The 18,427-nt window shown below is 41.7% G+C and overlaps 1 protein-coding gene across 1 annotated transcript; it reads left to right on the plus strand.

The window, feature by feature from the left end:
• Positions 1–42: 42 nt before the first annotated feature.
• WHAMM (WASP homolog associated with actin, golgi membranes and microtubules) lies at positions 43–17,854 on the plus strand. Its single transcript, NM_001191456.2, is given in 11 exon segments — positions 43–749; positions 3,336–3,509; positions 4,245–4,395; positions 6,219–6,388; positions 7,554–7,719; positions 10,297–10,484; positions 11,728–11,814; positions 12,056–12,151; positions 14,391–14,617; positions 14,619–14,863; positions 17,091–17,854. Coding segments are annotated over 11 exon segments (2,415 nt in total). The 5' UTR covers positions 43–140; the 3' UTR covers positions 17,393–17,854.
• Positions 17,855–18,427: the final 573 nt, after the last annotated feature.

Here is an 18,427-nt window from a genome sequence, read left to right on the forward strand (position 1 = left end):
CGAGGGTGGCGGTGGTTGGGGTGCTGACGCCGATTCCAGTTCAGCGAAAAATGACGCCGTCCGGACTGTGCAGCGGCTTCTGGTGCGAGGAGACCAGGCTCGGGAGAGCCGAGCCCTCCGGGCGCTGACCGCTGGCGGCCATGGAGGACGAGCAGCCCGACAGCTTGGAGGGCTGGGTACCGGTCCGCGAGGACCTCTTCGCTGAGCCCGAGCGGCACCAGCTGCGCTTCCTGGTGGCCTGGAATGATGTGGAGGGCAAGTTCGCCGTGACTTGTCACGACCGCACGGCGCAGCGGCGGCGGTGGCGCGAAGGGAGCCAGGCGGGGCCCGAACCCGCGCCCGAGCCCGAGGCTGCCGCGCCCCCGCCCAGTTGGGCGGGCCTGCTCTCGGCCGCCGGGCTCCGCGGCGCGCACCGTCAGCTGGCAGCGCTGTGGCCGCCGCTCGAGCCCTGCTTCCCGCGGTTGCCGCCGGAGCTAGACGTGGGCGGCGGCGGGGCCTGGGGCCTGGGGCTTGGGCTGTGGACGCTGGTGTGGCCGGCGCCCACGGGCCCGGGCGAGGCAGCGCTGCAGGAGCTGTGCAGGCAGCTGGAACGCTACCTCGGCCAGGCGGCCGACGGCTGCGGCGGCGCGGCCGTGCGCGACGCGCTCTTCCCCGGCCAGCGCTGCGCGGCCGACTGCGAGAGCACGCGAGAATTCCGGGAGCGAGCCCTGCGCGCGCGGCGCGATGAGGCGAGCGCGCGGCTGCGCCAGGTACGCTCCCGCCGGGCCCACGCAGGTCCTTTACGTGTTCCTTTGCCTGGGGAGGGACGAGTGCGAGAGTGGGGTCTTCCCGTTATCTGCGTGATGCGCGGAAGGGGCGCGCAGCCTCGCAGGTGCATCACCTGTCGGACAGCAGCGAGGGGACTTCCCGAGGAACCCGCACGGGGCCTGGCGAGAGGACTGAGTTAAAGTTTTATTCGCAGTTAAGAGCCAGAGTAGGCTCTTTAACCTTTCCCCTGGAGTTATTGGCGGAGCAGGCTGTTGTGACCGGAAATGCCAGAGAATACTGAAAGAGAAACTAGAAACATCCTATGAGTGTAGGAAGTGATAACAAGGACTGAATGTAAACAAAAGCAGGTTCCCGTGTATGAGGGGAAGCCCCATAAGGGAGACAAGATGTGTTAGAGGATGAAGGAGCTTCTAGAACCCAGGCTTTTGAGGTAAGAAAGACTTGGTGAGATTTCCTTGCTGGTCCAAGGAAAGGACTCCCCTTTGCACTGCGAGGGGGCTCTGGCTTCCAAGACCCCGCATGCGCAGTGTGGCCAACAAAACAAAATAGACTTGGTCCAGTGGAAAGCCTATAGGTTACGAGCTGTATTCATCAGTTTGGAACAGCAGCAATAGGAAAGCAGTTTTAAGCTTGAAAGAGGTTGTTAGAGTGATTGAACGGTTCATTTTTTGAGCGCTAAGTTTACAGAACTGAAGAGGGTTCAAAAAAGGGTTTAAGAGGAAAACATGGCTCATATATCCACAACGAATTGACTATTCCTAAGTCAAGACTGAGTTCTCTGTGCTACACCCGGACATGCCTCTTGCCTGCCCTTTCTATTTATTGTTTTAGTCGCTAAGTCGTGTCTGACCCCATAGACTGCAGCCCACCAGGCTCCCCTGTCCCTGGGATTCTCCAGGCAAGAACACTGGAGTGGGTTGCCATTTCTTTCTCACTTTAGGTCGTTCTTAATGAGAATGATTTTTCTCTGCATTCATTTGAGGAAGGGGAGGTGTAAGAACAATTTAGCCACATTCCAAAATCTTATATTCTCTCAAGCTAAATATAGAATGAGCTTTTTATACACCCACTTCTCATAGGTTTATTTCACTTGATAATGAGGAAACCACAGGGCAGTTTCAGGCTAGTTGGCCTTAGATCTTCAGCTTTATCATGTTGAATCACTTATTTTTCAGACACCTGGTTTCTCATAGAGAGAAGTGGTTTTCCCCTAAACTAACATATGTTACTGTTGTAAAAGTTATATACACTTGATCAAAGTTTGAGTTCATTCAGAGGTATTATGGCACTAGTATAGTTCATACTGTTAAGCTAGCTGTTGACACTGGTATAGTTCACCTGGAACATGTGGGTGGGGTGAAGGCTTAAATATGAAATACACTGCATCCATGGAAGAGCATGTAATAATTTTAGTACTCAGCTCATATTTAGAACAGGAAAGCAATTGATTCTAGAATTAGACCAATTACTAACATTGCTAGAATACAGAAAGTGAAACTGAATGTTTTGAAGTCTGAATAGTCTTAAGAAATAAGGCTGAAAAACATCATTGTCTTAAGTTTACTTTTTCACGTGTTTTAATTTTCTTGAGGGAAACTTTTGCTTTTTTTTTGAGGGGGGGCATAATCCTACTGTTATCACCTGGATAAAATGACTACTGAACATAGATCACTTTATCCTTAACAGAGGGAAGGAAATAGAAGAATTTAAGGATATACTGACCGAGGGGTTGGGGTGCGGAGTTTATACTATTAATTGATTTTATTTCTCTTCTCCTGGGCAGTAAATTAGTTTCTTACCAAATGAGTTTTTCTAGATTATAAGTGTTCGATTTATTTCTTGCCCTGCCTCAGAAGCATTCTTCAGAGGCTACAGCCCCATTTGTGGTGCTGTGAATGAGTCTACTCTGCTGGGGAATTGGTGGGAATACTAACCTGGGGGAATTAAGAGTCAACATGCTGGAGAAGTACTTGGAATCATCTGTATGTCCTTATGAGTTTGTCTGTTTGTTTTTGTTTGTTTTGATTGCATCACACGGCATGTAGGGTCTTAGTTCCCTGATCAGAGATTGAACCTATGCCGCCTGCAGTGGAAATGCAGTCTTAACCACTGGATCACCAGAGAAGTCCCTTAGCAGTTTTAAAAAAGGAGTGCATTCTCACAATACCTTTATGGTCAAAAAAGTGATGGAAAAATATCCTCTCTCAGGCCCTTTTCTCTGAGTCCTTAGTACATGTACTACATACTTAGGACATAAATTTTCAACTCTACATCCTCCTCTATTTCCCATTTATTATTATAAAAGTGCCCAGATTACAGAACCGGTCTTCAAAAGCACAGTGCTGAATAAATGATTACAATAATAATATTTCTACTATGGATGTACCATGATTTATTTAACCATTCTTCCTGGGCATTTTGGTTGGAGGACAATAGCATTTTCATGTTTAATCAGCATTTTAAATTGATGTGTTAATGTTAGGAACATTCAGGTTTCTTTAGCTCTGTTGGTTTGGTATGATCTTATCCTGTCCATACTTGAACTTTATTTACATTTTGCCTTCTAGTTGCTTCAAGGGCATGAAAAAGCCAACACCATGGTAGCATTAATGAATGTGTATCGAGAGGAAGATGAAGCGTACCAGGAATTAGTTACTGCGACAACCATGTTCTTTCAATATTTACTGCAGCCATTCAGGGACATGCGAGAACTTGCAACTTCATGTAAGCTTGCTATTTTGGTACGTTTTATGTTTTTACTTTATCAGATTTACTGTTTATGACATACTGTTTCTTTAGTTGCATTTATGATTCAATCTGTGTTTCCACTTTGGGTTCACCCTGTGTTTTGATAATATTGTAGATACATCGAATTTATTTTTTAAATTGATTTAAAGATGAAGACATTTAAAAAATGTATTTATTTATTTTTGGCTGTGCTGGGCCACGCGTGGACTTTCTCTAGTTGAGGTGAGCGGGGACTACTCTCCAGTTGTGGTGTGTGGGCTTCTCTTGTGGCTTGTGGGCTCCAGAGCATAGACGAGGTAGTTGTGATGCATGGGCTTAGTTGCCCCATAGCATGTGGGATCTTCTCAGACCAGGGATAAAACCAGTGTCCCTGGGATTGGCAGGTGAGCCACTGGACCACCAGGGGTCTCCAAACAATATATATTATTATTAACAGAGAAACACAGCTTGACAGTATTCCCTTCTAGAAAAAGTTATTTGAGTAGTACAAAGTAAAGTAGGGTATTTTTTCCTTTATGCTCCAGAGTATCCCTTTGTCTTCCAGAGAATGCTGCACTTAGAGCCTTATTTATACTCAGTAAGGAACTGATGAGTGAATGAAATTTAATTGACTAAGTAGTAGTAATAAAAGTAGTTTAAATAATCCACATGACCAGTTTCCTTTTGATTTTCTAATGGTTCTACATGATCTTCTCTCTTACTGATACAACTTTCCCTTCTTTCTGTAGAAGTCCTTGGATGAAGATGATCTAGGTCCTAAAAGGATAGTTGCCCTGCAGAAGGAAGCCCAAGAATGGACCAGACAGGCTGAAGAAGCTATAGTCTCTATTCAAGATATTACAGTGAATTATTTTGAAAAAACGGTAGAAGCATTAGCAGGTAATAATGTTAAAATGCTATACTAAGATACATGTAATTTTCTTTGTACTCAGAAAACACTTGAGTGCCTTTTAAGCACCAGATTCTGTATTTTCTAGGTACTGAGGATTCACTATAAGGATAAGCATAGACACTGTAAAGTCACATGAGGGAAGAGAAATCTTTATTATATATTCATTCAAACACATGGAAAATGGCAGTGGCAACAAGCCATATGAGGAAGAGAAACATGGGGTGCTGAGAGCCTAGGAGAGAAAATGAGGCTCAGTCAGAGTGGTCACAGAAGGCCTCTGAGAAGTGGCATTTGCCCTCCTATCTGAAGGCTAAATGGGAGTGGAGAGAGCAGAAAATTGATGGGACGGTGTTCAGGCAGGAGTAGCGTTTACGAAGGCCCTCTGGTCTGAGGGAGCTTGACAAGTATCATGAAGCCATGGGCTGGAGCGCAGCACGGACACACCTCATCTCACTGCTCATTTCGTGGTGCTGTACCTTACCCCACTTCACAGATAGTATGATTTTTACAGATTGAAGGTTTGTGATAGTCCTACACTGAGCAAGTCTGTTATAAAATAGCAAGTGCTGGGACCTCCGTGGTGCTCCAGTGGTTAAGATTCTGTGCTGCCGTTGCAGGGGCGTGTGCAGGTTCAATTCCTGGTTGGGGAACTAAGATCTCACATGCCATGTGGTGCAATCAAAAGATAAAAATAAATAAATTTTAAGAATAGCAACTACTGTTTTTCCTACAGCATTTGCCCCATTTTGTGTCTCTGTCAGTCACATTTTGGTAATTTTCAAACTTTTACATTTTGTTATGGTGATCTGTGATGAGTGATATTTGATGTTCTTATGCCAAAAAGATTACAGCTCGAAGCTCAGATGATGGTTAGCACTTTTTAGTAATAAAGTATTTTTAAATTAAGGTTTGTACATTTTTTTTAAAGACATAAGGCTCCTGCACACTTACTAGACCATAGTACAGTGTAAACATAACTTTTGTATGCAGTGGGAGACAAGAAATCCGACTTGCTTATTGTGGTATTCACTTTACTGTGTTGGTTGGGAACTGAACCTGAACTACCTCTGTGGTCTGCCTGAACAGAGAATGTGGTGTGAGAGAATGCTGGCAGACAGGCAGGGACAAGACCAGATGGTCCTGTAGGCTGGGTGAAGTACTTTTTGTTTATTGTTTTTTTTTGGCCATATCACTGAGGTGGAAGTGCAGAGTCTTAACCACTAGACTGGTAGGGAAGTCCCTAGGTTGAGGTACTTTTATCTAATCTTCAGTCATTGTTGATAGTAGTTGCAAATAGCAACAACTTATTATCTATCAGTTTGTTAAATTATAGTACATTCATAAAGTGGAATACTATGTAGCTATTAAGCATGATTCTCTATAACAATTTTTATGAATAGCAAAAATTCTGTGATACAGTAAGTGAAATAAACAAGATATAAAGCAGAATGATATCCTGGGTGCGGGGAGGGGGGTTGGTGGTTTGTTTTGGTCAAACTGTATCTTCCTATTAGTCTAGTTAGACACAGAAACAGCCCAGAAGTATTTGCACCAAGATGTAAGAAGCAATTGTTTTAAGTATGTGAGATTCATGATTTTCTTTTTTTAAATGAATTTATCTAAAATTTTATACTAAATAACCATGTATTATTTTTGTGACAATAAAAAAATCACCAAAATACAAGTTTTCTTTTAAAAGGGATGTTTTGCAGGTAACATAGAAGGCAATAAACAGAATTCATTCAGGAAAAGTTTCTGTTTTTATTATGAGTTGTACTTAAGTTTTATTTTATTAATTACAATCCAACAGGAATGAAGAAACAGATGGCGCAGGATGAGAAGAGATTCGGCCAGGCTGCCTGGGCCACAGCAACTCCCAGGTTGGAAAAACTCAAGCTGATGTTAGCCCGGGAGGCTCTACAACTCATGAGAGCCAAAGAGCTGTGTTTAAATCACAGAAGAGCTGAAATTCGGGGCAAGGTAAGACAAACATAAGTGAAGCTTTGTTTTACAAATACACTTATTTTAGGTAGCATCCTTGCTCACTTGTTCCAACACCATCTTTTTTATCTTAAAAAAATTTTTTTTATTTAAAAAATTGTTTGTAAGTTTCACCATTTTATTTATTTATTGGGTTGTACCGGGTCTTAGTTGTGGTTCACGGGATCTCTGATCTTCCTTGAGGCATGTAGGATCTTTATTTACAGCATGGGAACTCTTAGCTGTGGCATGTGGGATCTAGTTCCCTGAGCAGGGATTGAATGCAGGCTCTCTGCATTGCAAGCAGAGTCTTTGCCACTGGACCACAAGGGCAGTCCCCAGTACCATCTTCTTTTGTTACTGTCCAGTCACTAAGTCGTTCCAACTCTTTGCAACCCCATGGACTGCAGCACACCTAGCTTCCCTGTCGTTCGTCATCTTCTGGAGTTTGCTTAACTCATGTCCACTGAAGTGGGTGATGCCATCCGACCGTCTCATCCTCTGTCACCCCCTCCTCTTCCTGCCCTCAACCTTTCCCAGCATCAGGGTCTTTTCAGAATTTAGAGACTGGAAGTTTGGCCGTGAAGTTTAGTTAAAATGTTTTTGAAATATTATATTGTCGCAGTCACTTGATCACATTGACCTCAGAACCAAAGTAGGTGATATACTTGAAAATCAGTCAAGCCATGTTTTCAGCACAATTTTAGAATAATCAAAGAGGTGCTTCGTCTTAGGAGCATAGTCAATTTTATTTCCTATAACATTATGACTTTAAAGCAGAAAACATCTGTGAATACTTCATTGCCATTTATTTTCTCAAAACCTAAATGTTTTCATATGTTTCAGAGATAAGGTAAAGTATTTGTGATCAACGCTGAAGAAGGCATTTTTATCCCACTAAGTGAAATGGAAAAGTGTCTCTTCTCTTTGCTTTTTTCATATTTCATACTGAGCAGAGAAGGAATGGCAACCCACTCCAGTATTCTTGTCTGGAGAATCCAGGGACAAGGAGCCTCCCAGGCTACAGTCCATGGGATCCCAAAGAGTTGAACACAGTTGAGCAACTAATACTTTCACCGAATAGAAAATAACTCAGATGCTTGTAAAGTTTGCTTTTAATGTCCTAATTATTTTAACTTGCTCTTATCTTTTTCATGAAAACAAGATGGAAGATCTTCCAGAACAAGAAAAAAAAATAAACATTGTAGATGACTTAGAAATACAATATTATGAAGTTCAATTAGAATTATACGAGGTTAAATTTGAGATATTAAAATATGAAGAAATACTGCTTGTTACACAGTTGGACTCCATTAAAAGACTTATAAAAGGTAAAATTTATATTTCAATGTATATCTTGGTATGTTTAAATTACACATTCAAGGAAATACAGACCATATTATCAATTATTTCTTGTATATTGTATACTGAAATTTTCTAATACAGTTTCCCTTCAGTATTTTTGTTACTGAAATAATATGTTCATTGGTAAACACACAGCAAAACAAAGGGAAACTGTTATTACTCCAGTTCCATCATCTAGAGATACTTTGTAGACTCTGTAGTTTGTAGCCTTTTTTATATGCTAATGTTTAGAAATATCTATCAATTTCTTAAACCGAAACTGCATATTCTGTTCGGTAACCTCTTTTTCATTTAATGTATAATAGTCATCTTTCCATTTCAAAAGGTTATAAAATCATCAAAAATTTTAATGGCTTCATAGTATTCCATTAAATAGATATACTGGGATATCCGCTTTTCACTGTTGTGAACAATGTAGTGAAGAACCTTCCTTTACATATGTCTCTGTGTATAGGACATTCTTTCCTCGGGATAAATTTCTAAAGACGGAATCAGGTCAAGAACAATGTACGTTTTACATTTTGACACTTAATTGTTAAAACAACACTATAACAATCATTTGATATCCATTTTCCCAAACCACTATTATTTTCTAATTTCTAAATTTCATTCTACTTAATGATGCTCCTATCAGCTGATGATGAAAATGTTTCCCTGTACTTATTCATTTAAATTCTTTGCCTGGGTGATGGGGAAAAAAATGGCATCTTCTACTTTTCGTTTATTTCATTCACAAGTGATGTTGAACTCAATTTTGTATGTTTACTGGTCATTTGTTTTTATTTACTGCCTATTTATGGTCTTTGCCCATTTTTCTTTGGAATATTCCCTTTCTGTATTAGAGATGTTACTTTATTATCTGTCATATGTTGCAAATCATTGCTCTGTCATTTGCTTTTTCGGAATATTTAATCTTTATGAAGTCACCTGTCTCAGTCTTTCTGCTTTGGTGTTGTAAGTCCTTTATCCCAAAATTACACAGGTATTTACTTTTGTTTTTAGTATTTGTATGATTTTGCTTTTAAAAACATGTGGCTCTTTAATCCAGGTGAAGTTTATTTTGATGTGGGTAGCAATCTAAACTTTCCCCTCCGAATCCTTAGCAGTCCCACCCACTGATTTTAAAAACATTTCCCCTGTTGCTTTGACTTGTCACCTGTCCCATATCCAGGATTATCGTACTTGTTTTGATCTATTTATGAACTGTTATTTTCTTTCACTGATTTGTGAATGGCTCCTGGTAGCTGGTACCATGCTGTTCCTATTATTATGTAAAGCAAATCCTTCCCTCATTAATCTACTTTTCCAAAAATTTTCTGACTCCTTATCACTCCTTTATTCTTCCAGATGAACTTTAGAATCATTTTGACAAGCTCAAAACAAAAAACCCAAAAAACTCGGAATTTTTATTGGGACTGCAGTTAACATTAGAGATTAATTTGGGAAGAATTATCGTCTTTTCAGTTTTGAATCTTCCCATCCAAGAACATGGTATGTCTCTCCATTTACTCCAGTCTGTTTTTTTCCCTAAAGTTCCTCCAAGTTTAGTTATTTTCTTCATATAGATCCTGAACATTTAATTTAATCCTAGGTATTCAAAAACTTTAGCTTCACGTTATAAGCACTTTACATATTTAGGAAGAAGTTCTGTTAGAAAAAGGTTAATCTGGAAGGATCCATGCCAAACTATTCATATTTTCATCTGGGAATAAAAGGACAAAGATTTGGTGAGGAAAGAGGAAAATTTTACTTTCTATTTTTATGTACTTCTGTAGGACTTGAGTTTGTTACAGTCAGCATGTATTTTTAAAAAATCAGTACGTAATTAAGATTAAATATCATTAAGGTACCTTAATGACATACTGCTGGTAGAACATATGTTCCCTTTCTCGAGGAGGGTGATTTGACAACAGTGATCAGGAGTCTTAAATATTCATCTGCAAAGGAAGTAATAAAAAATGTATACAAAGATTTATATTCAAAGATGTTCATCACAGTGGAAATGATACTAATGGAACATTGTGACATTCTAAGAACAGAGAGTGCTTAAATTCGAGAATACTGTGTTGCCATTAAAACTGTATTTCTATCACATGGAAAAGTTTCTCTAATTATCTTTATTGATACATGTAACTATGTAAGTTGCATGTGTGTGTGTATACACAGACACATATATATACCTGTGAATTGTAAGAACCTTTAACTATCCTTACATTAAAAAAAGTATGCATGGGCTTCCTGGTGGCTCAGTGGTAAAGAATCCCACCTGTCAATGCAGGAGACACAGGTTCGATCCCTGATCTGAGAAGATGCCTCAGAGCAACTAAACCTGTGCACCACAACTGCTGAGCCTGAGTGCCCTAGAGCCTGTGCTCTGCAAAGAGAAACCACTGCAATGAGAAGCCCGTGCACTGCAACTAGAGAGTAGCCCCACTCTCTGCAACTAGAAAAAGCCTGTGCAGAGGACCCAGCGCAGCCAAAAGAGAAAAAAGTATGCATTATTTTTAATAAAATGTTTTTAAAAATCATTAATATGCTTCTAGATAAACAGGATGAAGTGATCTACTACGACCCGTGTGAAAGCCCAGAGGAACTTACGGTCATGGATGGTGTGATGGGGCTACAGGAAGGGAAGCAGCTGGAGGTGGGGGTGCTCAGCCGGCAGTGCCAGCAGCTGGAGTCAAAGCGGGGCAGCATCTGTGCCAGGAGAGCCCGTCTCAGGAACAGAAAGGTGGGTGTGCCCGGGCGGCCTTCTTGTCTCACAGCTTTGGGGGATTTCTTCTTTTACAAAAGATAGGTTCGAAAATAAGGCTTTTATGAATGATTCATTTTATGTGTGTTTAATGTAGATATCAGTGGCTACAATTAAAATACACTACAGTTTTTTTTTTTCCTTAAAAAGATTCTTTTTTCCTTTTGGATTTAACCATCTTTAGATTTTAATTAAGTCTTTCAACAACTATTGATTGAATGTCTATGACATACATAGGCATTTTAAAAAATCACAGTAGGTAGAAACTTCTAAGAAGCTATAATAAATGATAACATTAATTTTATTTTAAATTGATTATAAAATGTCAATCAGACAATATTCGGCTTATTTCAGTCCTTATAATTGGTGAGTGATTTTTTTCCTAATTTTTAAAAACTCTGTGATTACATAAAAAGGTAACATACTAAGAAGGGGTAAGCATACTTGAGATACAGTTTTTTTTTAAGTTATTTATTTACTTATTTTCGGTCGCACTGAGTCTTCATTGCTGAGTGGGCTTCCCCTAGTTGTGGTGAGTGGGGCTTCTCTTGTTGTGGAGCACAGACTCTCGAGCACAGGCACAGTAGCTGTGGTGTTCGGGCCTAGTTCCCCTGTGGCATGTGGGATCTTCCGGGACCAGGGACTGAACTGGTGTCCCTTGTGTTGGGAAGCAGACTCTTAACCACTGGACCACCAGGGAATTCCCAGATGATATAGTTTTTAATATAATTGTTCAGATATTATAGATTGGATGTGTTATGTAGGTATGTTTGGAAAGTAGCTTGGATGTGTTATATAGGTATGTTTGGAAATATTTAGAACATTAGGGGGAAATGTGTTTATAACAATTGCACTGAAACAGATCCTTAGGACACTTCCCACTTAAGGATGTGGGGCTCCTGTATGTCCTCTCATTTCTGCTTGGATGGAAGACTTGCTTTTTCATCTCTCAAAGCACTGCATCCCAGCCATGACGTTCCTGACCAGGAACAAGGGATTTCCGTAAGCAGCCAATCAGCCCATGTCATGTGACTGAGGAGGAGGCAGATGTACTGAATCACACCGTAACTCCTATTAATAAATGCCTTATACTACAGCCCAAATGCAGTGCTTTTTTTCTTTCAACCTTTTATGCCACCCCATGGTAATATTAAAAGCCATGCAGTGTTCAATTTATAACCAAGTTAAAAAACAGATCAGTGAAATTACATTATTCCCCTAGGATCAATGCAAAGAAAATCATCGACTCAGATTGCAACAGGCTGAAGAAAGAATAAAATATTCTCATCAGCACCACAGTGTTCAGAGGGTGAGTGGTCGAAGAAAAATGTTTTATGTTTGCATAATGTGACCCATGGGCTTCAGTTTGTGCAAAGTGGAGCCCACTGCCTGATCAGCCTGGATCCTGAGGGCCTGGTGCAGTGTGGCCCTGCAGCCGGGGTTGGGGTGGTGGTATGGACATGGCAGTGGGCGGGGGGTGGCAAGAATGTTAGGTTACAGTCTCTCAAGACTTTTGGGAAGCTTACAGATATGTGTTTGTCTAAATATAGAAAAGAGACAAGAAAAAAGAGGAGGAACAAAAGAAAAGAGAATGGATAAACCAAGAACGCCAAAAAACCCTCCAACGATTAAGAGCATTTAAAGAGGTGAGTTCTATAAATCCTCGCTTCTCCTGTGTTTTCTGGGAAAATAAATGAAGATCACCTACCCGAGGAGAAAAATATGAAGTATTAGGGAGAGATGATTTGGGACCTAAAATGTTCCCCAAATGCCATGATTTGTAGTCTATAAATAAAAAACAAAAGTATTAGAAATATCAAGATGTTTTTGACCTTGCCACTCACCCTGCTGTTAACTGGCAGGGAAAACCAAAAATAGTTAAATTGCCCTCAGCTCTAGCTGGCTTTTCCTCATTTATAATAAAGAAGGCTTTAAAATTTGGTCGAGGAAACATTGTGACATTAGTTAAGTGACCTGTTAAAAGTGAACAGGTTTAAGAGACAGGGAGAACAAACGTGGATACCAAGGGGGTGTGGGAAGAACTGGGAGATTGGGACTGACATATATACACTATTGATACTATATATAAGATAGATAACTCACGAGAAACTGCCGTATAGCACAGTGAACTCCTCTGAGTGCTCTGTGGTGACCAAAATGGGGAGGAAATCCAAAAAAGATGGGATATATGTATATGTAAAGCCGATTCACTTTGCAGTTAGCAGAAACTTAACATTGTAAAGCAACTATACTCCCGATAAATTCTTTTCTTCAAAAGTGAATAGGTTTTTTTTTTTTTTTTAAAGTAAATAGATACTTAAATATTAAACTTGTTGAACATAAAGTGTAAACCTGTTCTCGTCATATACCCTCATAATGACCCAAAATAGAAAACCACCCACTCCCAGACATAAGTCTGGGATGAGGTACTGAAGATGCATGGTGCAATACCAACAAGAAAAACAGGGGCCACCAGAGTGAATACATCATATTTTACAACTTCATCTTCTCTCTTTTTTGATTTTGACTGCACTGTGTCTTTGCTGTGGTGAGTCGACCTCTCTAGTTGCCATGCGTGGGCTTAGTTGCCCCAGGCATGTGGGATCTTAGTTCCTAGACTAGGGATCAAATCCACGTTCCCTGCATTGGAAGGTGGATTCTTAACCGCAGGACCACCAGGGAAGTCCCTGATACACTTTCTACTCTGATCCCTGCTGTATAGCACGCACTGTGCTAGGCATTTACATTCATGCTCATTATCTTTTTTTTTTTAAAGCAGCTTTATTCATGGACGTTGCACACTATACAATTCTTCCATTTAAAGGTTTTATTATATTCACAGAGTTGTGTAGCCATCACTACAATCAGTCTGGAACATCTTTACTGTTCCCCAAAGAAATCTCATATCCAGTAGCCATCATTCCCTGCTCCCTCCCTGGGTCTGGGCAACTATTAATCTGCTTTCTGTCTCTATGGATTTACCTACGGTGGACATTTCATATAAGTGGTCCTTTACGGTCAGTGGTCTCTCAGCGTAATGTTTTCAAAGCTCATCCATATTCCAGAGGGTACTGATGAGCACAGCAGAGTCACTGTGCAGGAGGGGATTCAAGGGATCCAAGTCCAGCTCCATGACCCTGAACTAGTCAGAGCCCTGATTTTCACATTGACATGGTATGAAGGTGAAAGAATCCACCAACAAACTGGAACAAGTTGACCTTAAATTGGTGAAAGTTGCAGTTTTTTTGGTCCATGGAGGTGTACACCCCTCAAGATTAGTTCTTTGTAAGGTGAGGTTTTTCTTTAGCAAATATACCTGTGAGAGTACAACTTCTTTAATTAATATTTTTAAATTATAAAATTTACTCGAAGTCTAAACATTAGAGAAACATCTGTAATACCTGTTTTAACTGTCACTTGGAGGTCCACACTGCTGGTATTTGTCATAGATCTGTTTTTACATGGTTATGCATTGCACACCATATCATCTGCATTTTTTTAAAAGATGTTTCACAAACTTTGTACTATTTATGATTTTTCATGGCTGCCTGATATGTTAAACTCACCATAATTTTTTCAACTAACTGTCTTTTGTTTGTATTTGTTTTCTGATCTTTCATACTAAAAATATGATGAGTGTTTTCATCTGTATGTATCCTTTCATATCTTTATTACAGAGAAAAGTATTATATGAAAGCATACAAATGTTTGTTCCTCAATATATAGATTTAGTAGCAAGGGTGGCTGTGCAAAGTGAGAAGCAGCCGCTTTGTGAATTAGAATGATCTACACAAAGAAAGTCTTTGGGTTTCCTTTATAGAAAGCTCTAGCATTTTGATGGTTTGTGATCGTAGCCAGTTTCTCAGAATGGTTTTTCATTTTCAGAGATGTCCAGGCCAGCCTGTCCTAAAGAGCTCTCGCTCACAACCTGTGACTCCAGACCTGCCGAATGGACTACCCAAGCAGACACCCCCACCGACTTCTCAGATGACAGCCGTGATCCATCCATCCTCTAGGAAAACCAGAAGTGCTCCCTTGTCTGAAGTCAGTACTGTGAAAACCCCTGAGCGTGAAGACTGTGCTGGAGACAGCCCTGTCCCGACTTTGGTTTCCAACTGGTGACCAAACACATTCCACGTCAAGTGAGGAACTGCTGCCGCCGCCGCTGCCTCCGCCTCCCCCGCCACCTCCTCCCCCACCACCACCGCCCCTCCCTGCTCAGCCCTTTTCTTCTCAACCTGCAAATCATCGGAATTTACGCTTCGGGACTTCAGTGAAAGATGATCAGCCACTTCCACTAGTGTGTGAATCACCCACTGAGAACCCACGTGGTCCCGCAGACAGTTTTAGTGGCCCAGGTAATCTTCCCAACTGTCCCCACTCACCCGAGGTGGTTAAGTGGTTAGAGGGTTCCAGCTTTAGCAGCCATCATCTTCAAATCAAAATCTTTTTCATAATGCTCTACAATCTTAAAATATTCTAGTATGTGTTACCTTGTCACTTTTATTGCAAAATTAGCAGAGCCTAAATCTGAGCCTAAATCGAAGAAACATCTCTATACAATTAATGGTCACATGACTTGGGATCTCTGAGGCTGTTCAAGAATCAACCCGTCTCAGGTTCTTTTTTTTTTTTTTAATTTATTTATTTGGCTGAGCCAGGACTGAGTTGCAGCAAGTGGTATCTTCTTAGTTGTAGCATACAAACTCTCAGTTGTGCCATGTGGGATTTAGTTCCCTGACCAGGGTTTGAAAGTGGGCCCCCTGCATTGGGAGCTCAGAGTCGTAGCCCCTGGACCACTAGGGAAGTCCCTTCTCAGGTTTTTAAGACATCAGTGTTTGATTTCTGCCACATGTTTCAGTGTTGCTTTGAATTAAGCTCACTGTTGCACCTGTGAGTCCTTCATGGAATTAAATTGTTACATCTTAAGCAGAATACTGGTTTGGAATTATCTTGGAGGAATTTTAGACTATGGAGGGCTGTTCTTGTAGTCTGAGTGGTGGTCAGAGAAACCTTACTGTGGAAAATCTTTGTAAAATGAAGTGGTCAAATACAAGGGGACTATGACAGATGATGGGAATTACATAACAGTTCCAACTGTGGTTCTGGTTAATGTGTATTCTGGTCATTGTGAGTTTAAGGTTTCACTGTACCTAGAACCAAGTACAAATGAAAACATCTACACTACTAAGTGGAGACCAGATGGCCCATTTCCATGGGCTTTGCTGCAACACTGTGGTAAATGAAAGTGAGAGCTCACGGGCCTGGACAAGAAATAGGACACGGCAGGTCTTTGTGGGGGTGCCTCGTTCCCGACCGGGGATTCCCTGGTGGCTCAGCGGTAAAGAATCTGTCTGCAATGTGGGAGACCTGGGTTCAATCCCTGGGTCAGGAAGGTCCCCTGGAGGAGGAAATGGCAGCCCACTCCAGTATCTTGCCTGGGAAGTTCTGTGGACTGTGGGCTGCAGTCCATGGAGTTGCAGAGTCAGATACGACTTACCTGCTGAGCACATGTGCACACGTTGTTTCCTGACCTGACTCGTAACACACCCACTGCCTCACTGCACTAAAAGCATAAGAAAGTGTGAGTTAACACCATAAAATGCCCTCGATGGTGCAAGTCTATCTTATGACTCCTAGAAGGGAAGTGGAACAAGTTATAGGTTAAGATCCAAGGTGTTTTGTTAGCCATGGCATAGCTTTTCAGTTCTGAACTAGAAATGACCTTTAAGTCTCACATGGAAGATCCCTAAATTAGTGGCCACAGTCACACCCTTCCAGCAGGTGGTAAAAGATTTTACCCACCACAGGGGGCTCAAGGTGCCAAGAGTGAAAAATAGCTTCTCCTCACCAAGGCTTTGAAACTCTGAGCTAATTTGTGTTTTGACAGCATTTCACACCCTTGAAAGTAGAGAGCACATTAAGTTACCTCAGGATAATGTAGGTGGAATTAAAACACTATATACAGACATGGCAGAACCACCTGCTCTGGGTTCACCGATTCAGGTTTTCCTTTAAGCCTTTTTGTGTGTGAAAACCCGCTCACTTCAGTGTCACAGAACAAGTAATCACTGACTAATATCCAAGACTGAAGTTGGAGAATTACGGCGGGGTACAGTCAAAAGATTTTAAGTGGGAAAGGAAATGGAGGAGATAGAATGTCAGAGCTATCGATGCACACTGGGTCGGACTAAAACACCCTAGCTGTTCATAACTATCTTCAGAGACACCTGAAAAGGTGATAACACCTGTGTCTTCAGAAACAGCCGTGCTAACCAGGAGGTATGGTGACTTTCAACTATGCCTGGGAGTTGCTATGGATTTGAAGAAGTGGTGGAAAATCAGTGGTTAAGGTAAAATATTACGATGAGACTATCCTGGATTCAAACAGGGAGCCGATACTAGCAGATAGCAGATATCCTAGAGATGCTCAGAGCATTTGTCTAATGGGATGATGACCATTTGTTTAAATCATGGCTTAACTGATGGGTGACTTGACACCTTTAACAAGTACAAAATCGTCTTGGCACTTTGGGGAGAAAGAGTATGATTCCTTGACTCCTTGCTCTGTTTACTCAATTTCAGGGTCGATGGACGAAGTGCTGGCCTCCCTAAGGCATGGCAGGGCCCCTCCCCAGAAGGTGCAGGCGCCCGCGTTGCCCCCTCCCCGAGCCTCAGTCAACGAGCACATTCTGGCTGCCATAAGGCAGGGGGTCAAACTGAAGAAGGTCCACCCTGCCCCTGGCCCGAGCCCCAGCAGTAAACCCACCAGCGACCTGGAGAAGAGCATCAAGGCAGCACTGCAGAGAATCAAGAGGGTGTCTGCTGACTCGGAGGAAGAGGGGGAGGAAGGCGATGAACAGGGCCCCCACGAGTGGGATCATTAGGCTCCTCTCCAAGGGCCCAAGGCCTGTTCTGATGCAGCGTGTGATGGGGTACTGGTAGACAGGCTGCACAACACCCCAAAAGATCAGCTAGGGCATGGTGTATGATGCTGCAGCTTTATTTAACACTGCGGCTCTTCAAGTCAGGGAAGGAAGGAGACATGTGGTGCCTCTTGCACATCTGAGAACCCACGGTGAGCACTGGTGGCATGAGAAACAGTAATCACTGTTCACCACAGATAACCTAGAATCATTCCCTTATTCTGAAAAAAGTTTACACTGCTACTGTAGAAAGCACTGCTGACCAAGCGTGTGCAGTGGTTTGCTGGGATTGAAAGGTTTGAATGTGGACATTATTTTAACAATAATCAGAGTAAATTGCTTATAAGCAAGACTTATTTTAAATATTTTAAATGAAATGTATTTCATGTATCAAGCACAATATAAACTCATGATAAAGAACTATTTATAATGCCTCTGTCACTCATGAAGAAATGAAACTGAGTATCTTAACACAGCCGTTCCTGCTTTGGCTGGGTTTAGCTGAAATCTTATTAAAAACATTGAATGTTTTTTTAAGCAAATACTAAGGGTGGGGAATAGTGTCATTCTCCTCAGGCACTCATGCTGGAATCTTTTCTCCTTCTTGCTTTGTGTTAAAGTTAGCAAAGGAGTGGGACTTTCCTGATGGTCTAGTGGCTAAGACTCGCTGCTCCCAATGCAGGTGACCCGGGATTCTGTCCCTGGTCAGGGAACTAGATCCCACATGCCACAACTAAGAGTTTGCATGCTGTAACTAAAGATCCTGCATGCTGCAACTAAGACCCAGTGAAGCCAAATAAATAAAAATAGGAAAGGGGAAGAGACCAATACAAGGCAGTCCACTCTTTTCACTAACCTCATTGCGTCACTCTCGCCATGGCAACCCTGGGTTTTCTCAGAACAAGATGAATTGACCCTCCTTGGTTTCCACAGAGTTCTTACAGACCCAAACTGTTCCTACCTACAGCTGCTTTGCTGACTCTGACGGGCCTCAGG

Source organism: Bos taurus, chromosome 21, assembly GCF_002263795.3.
Source record: "Bos taurus isolate L1 Dominette 01449 registration number 42190680 breed Hereford chromosome 21, ARS-UCD2.0, whole genome shotgun sequence".
Taxonomy (NCBI): Eukaryota; Metazoa; Chordata; class Mammalia; order Artiodactyla; family Bovidae; genus Bos; species Bos taurus.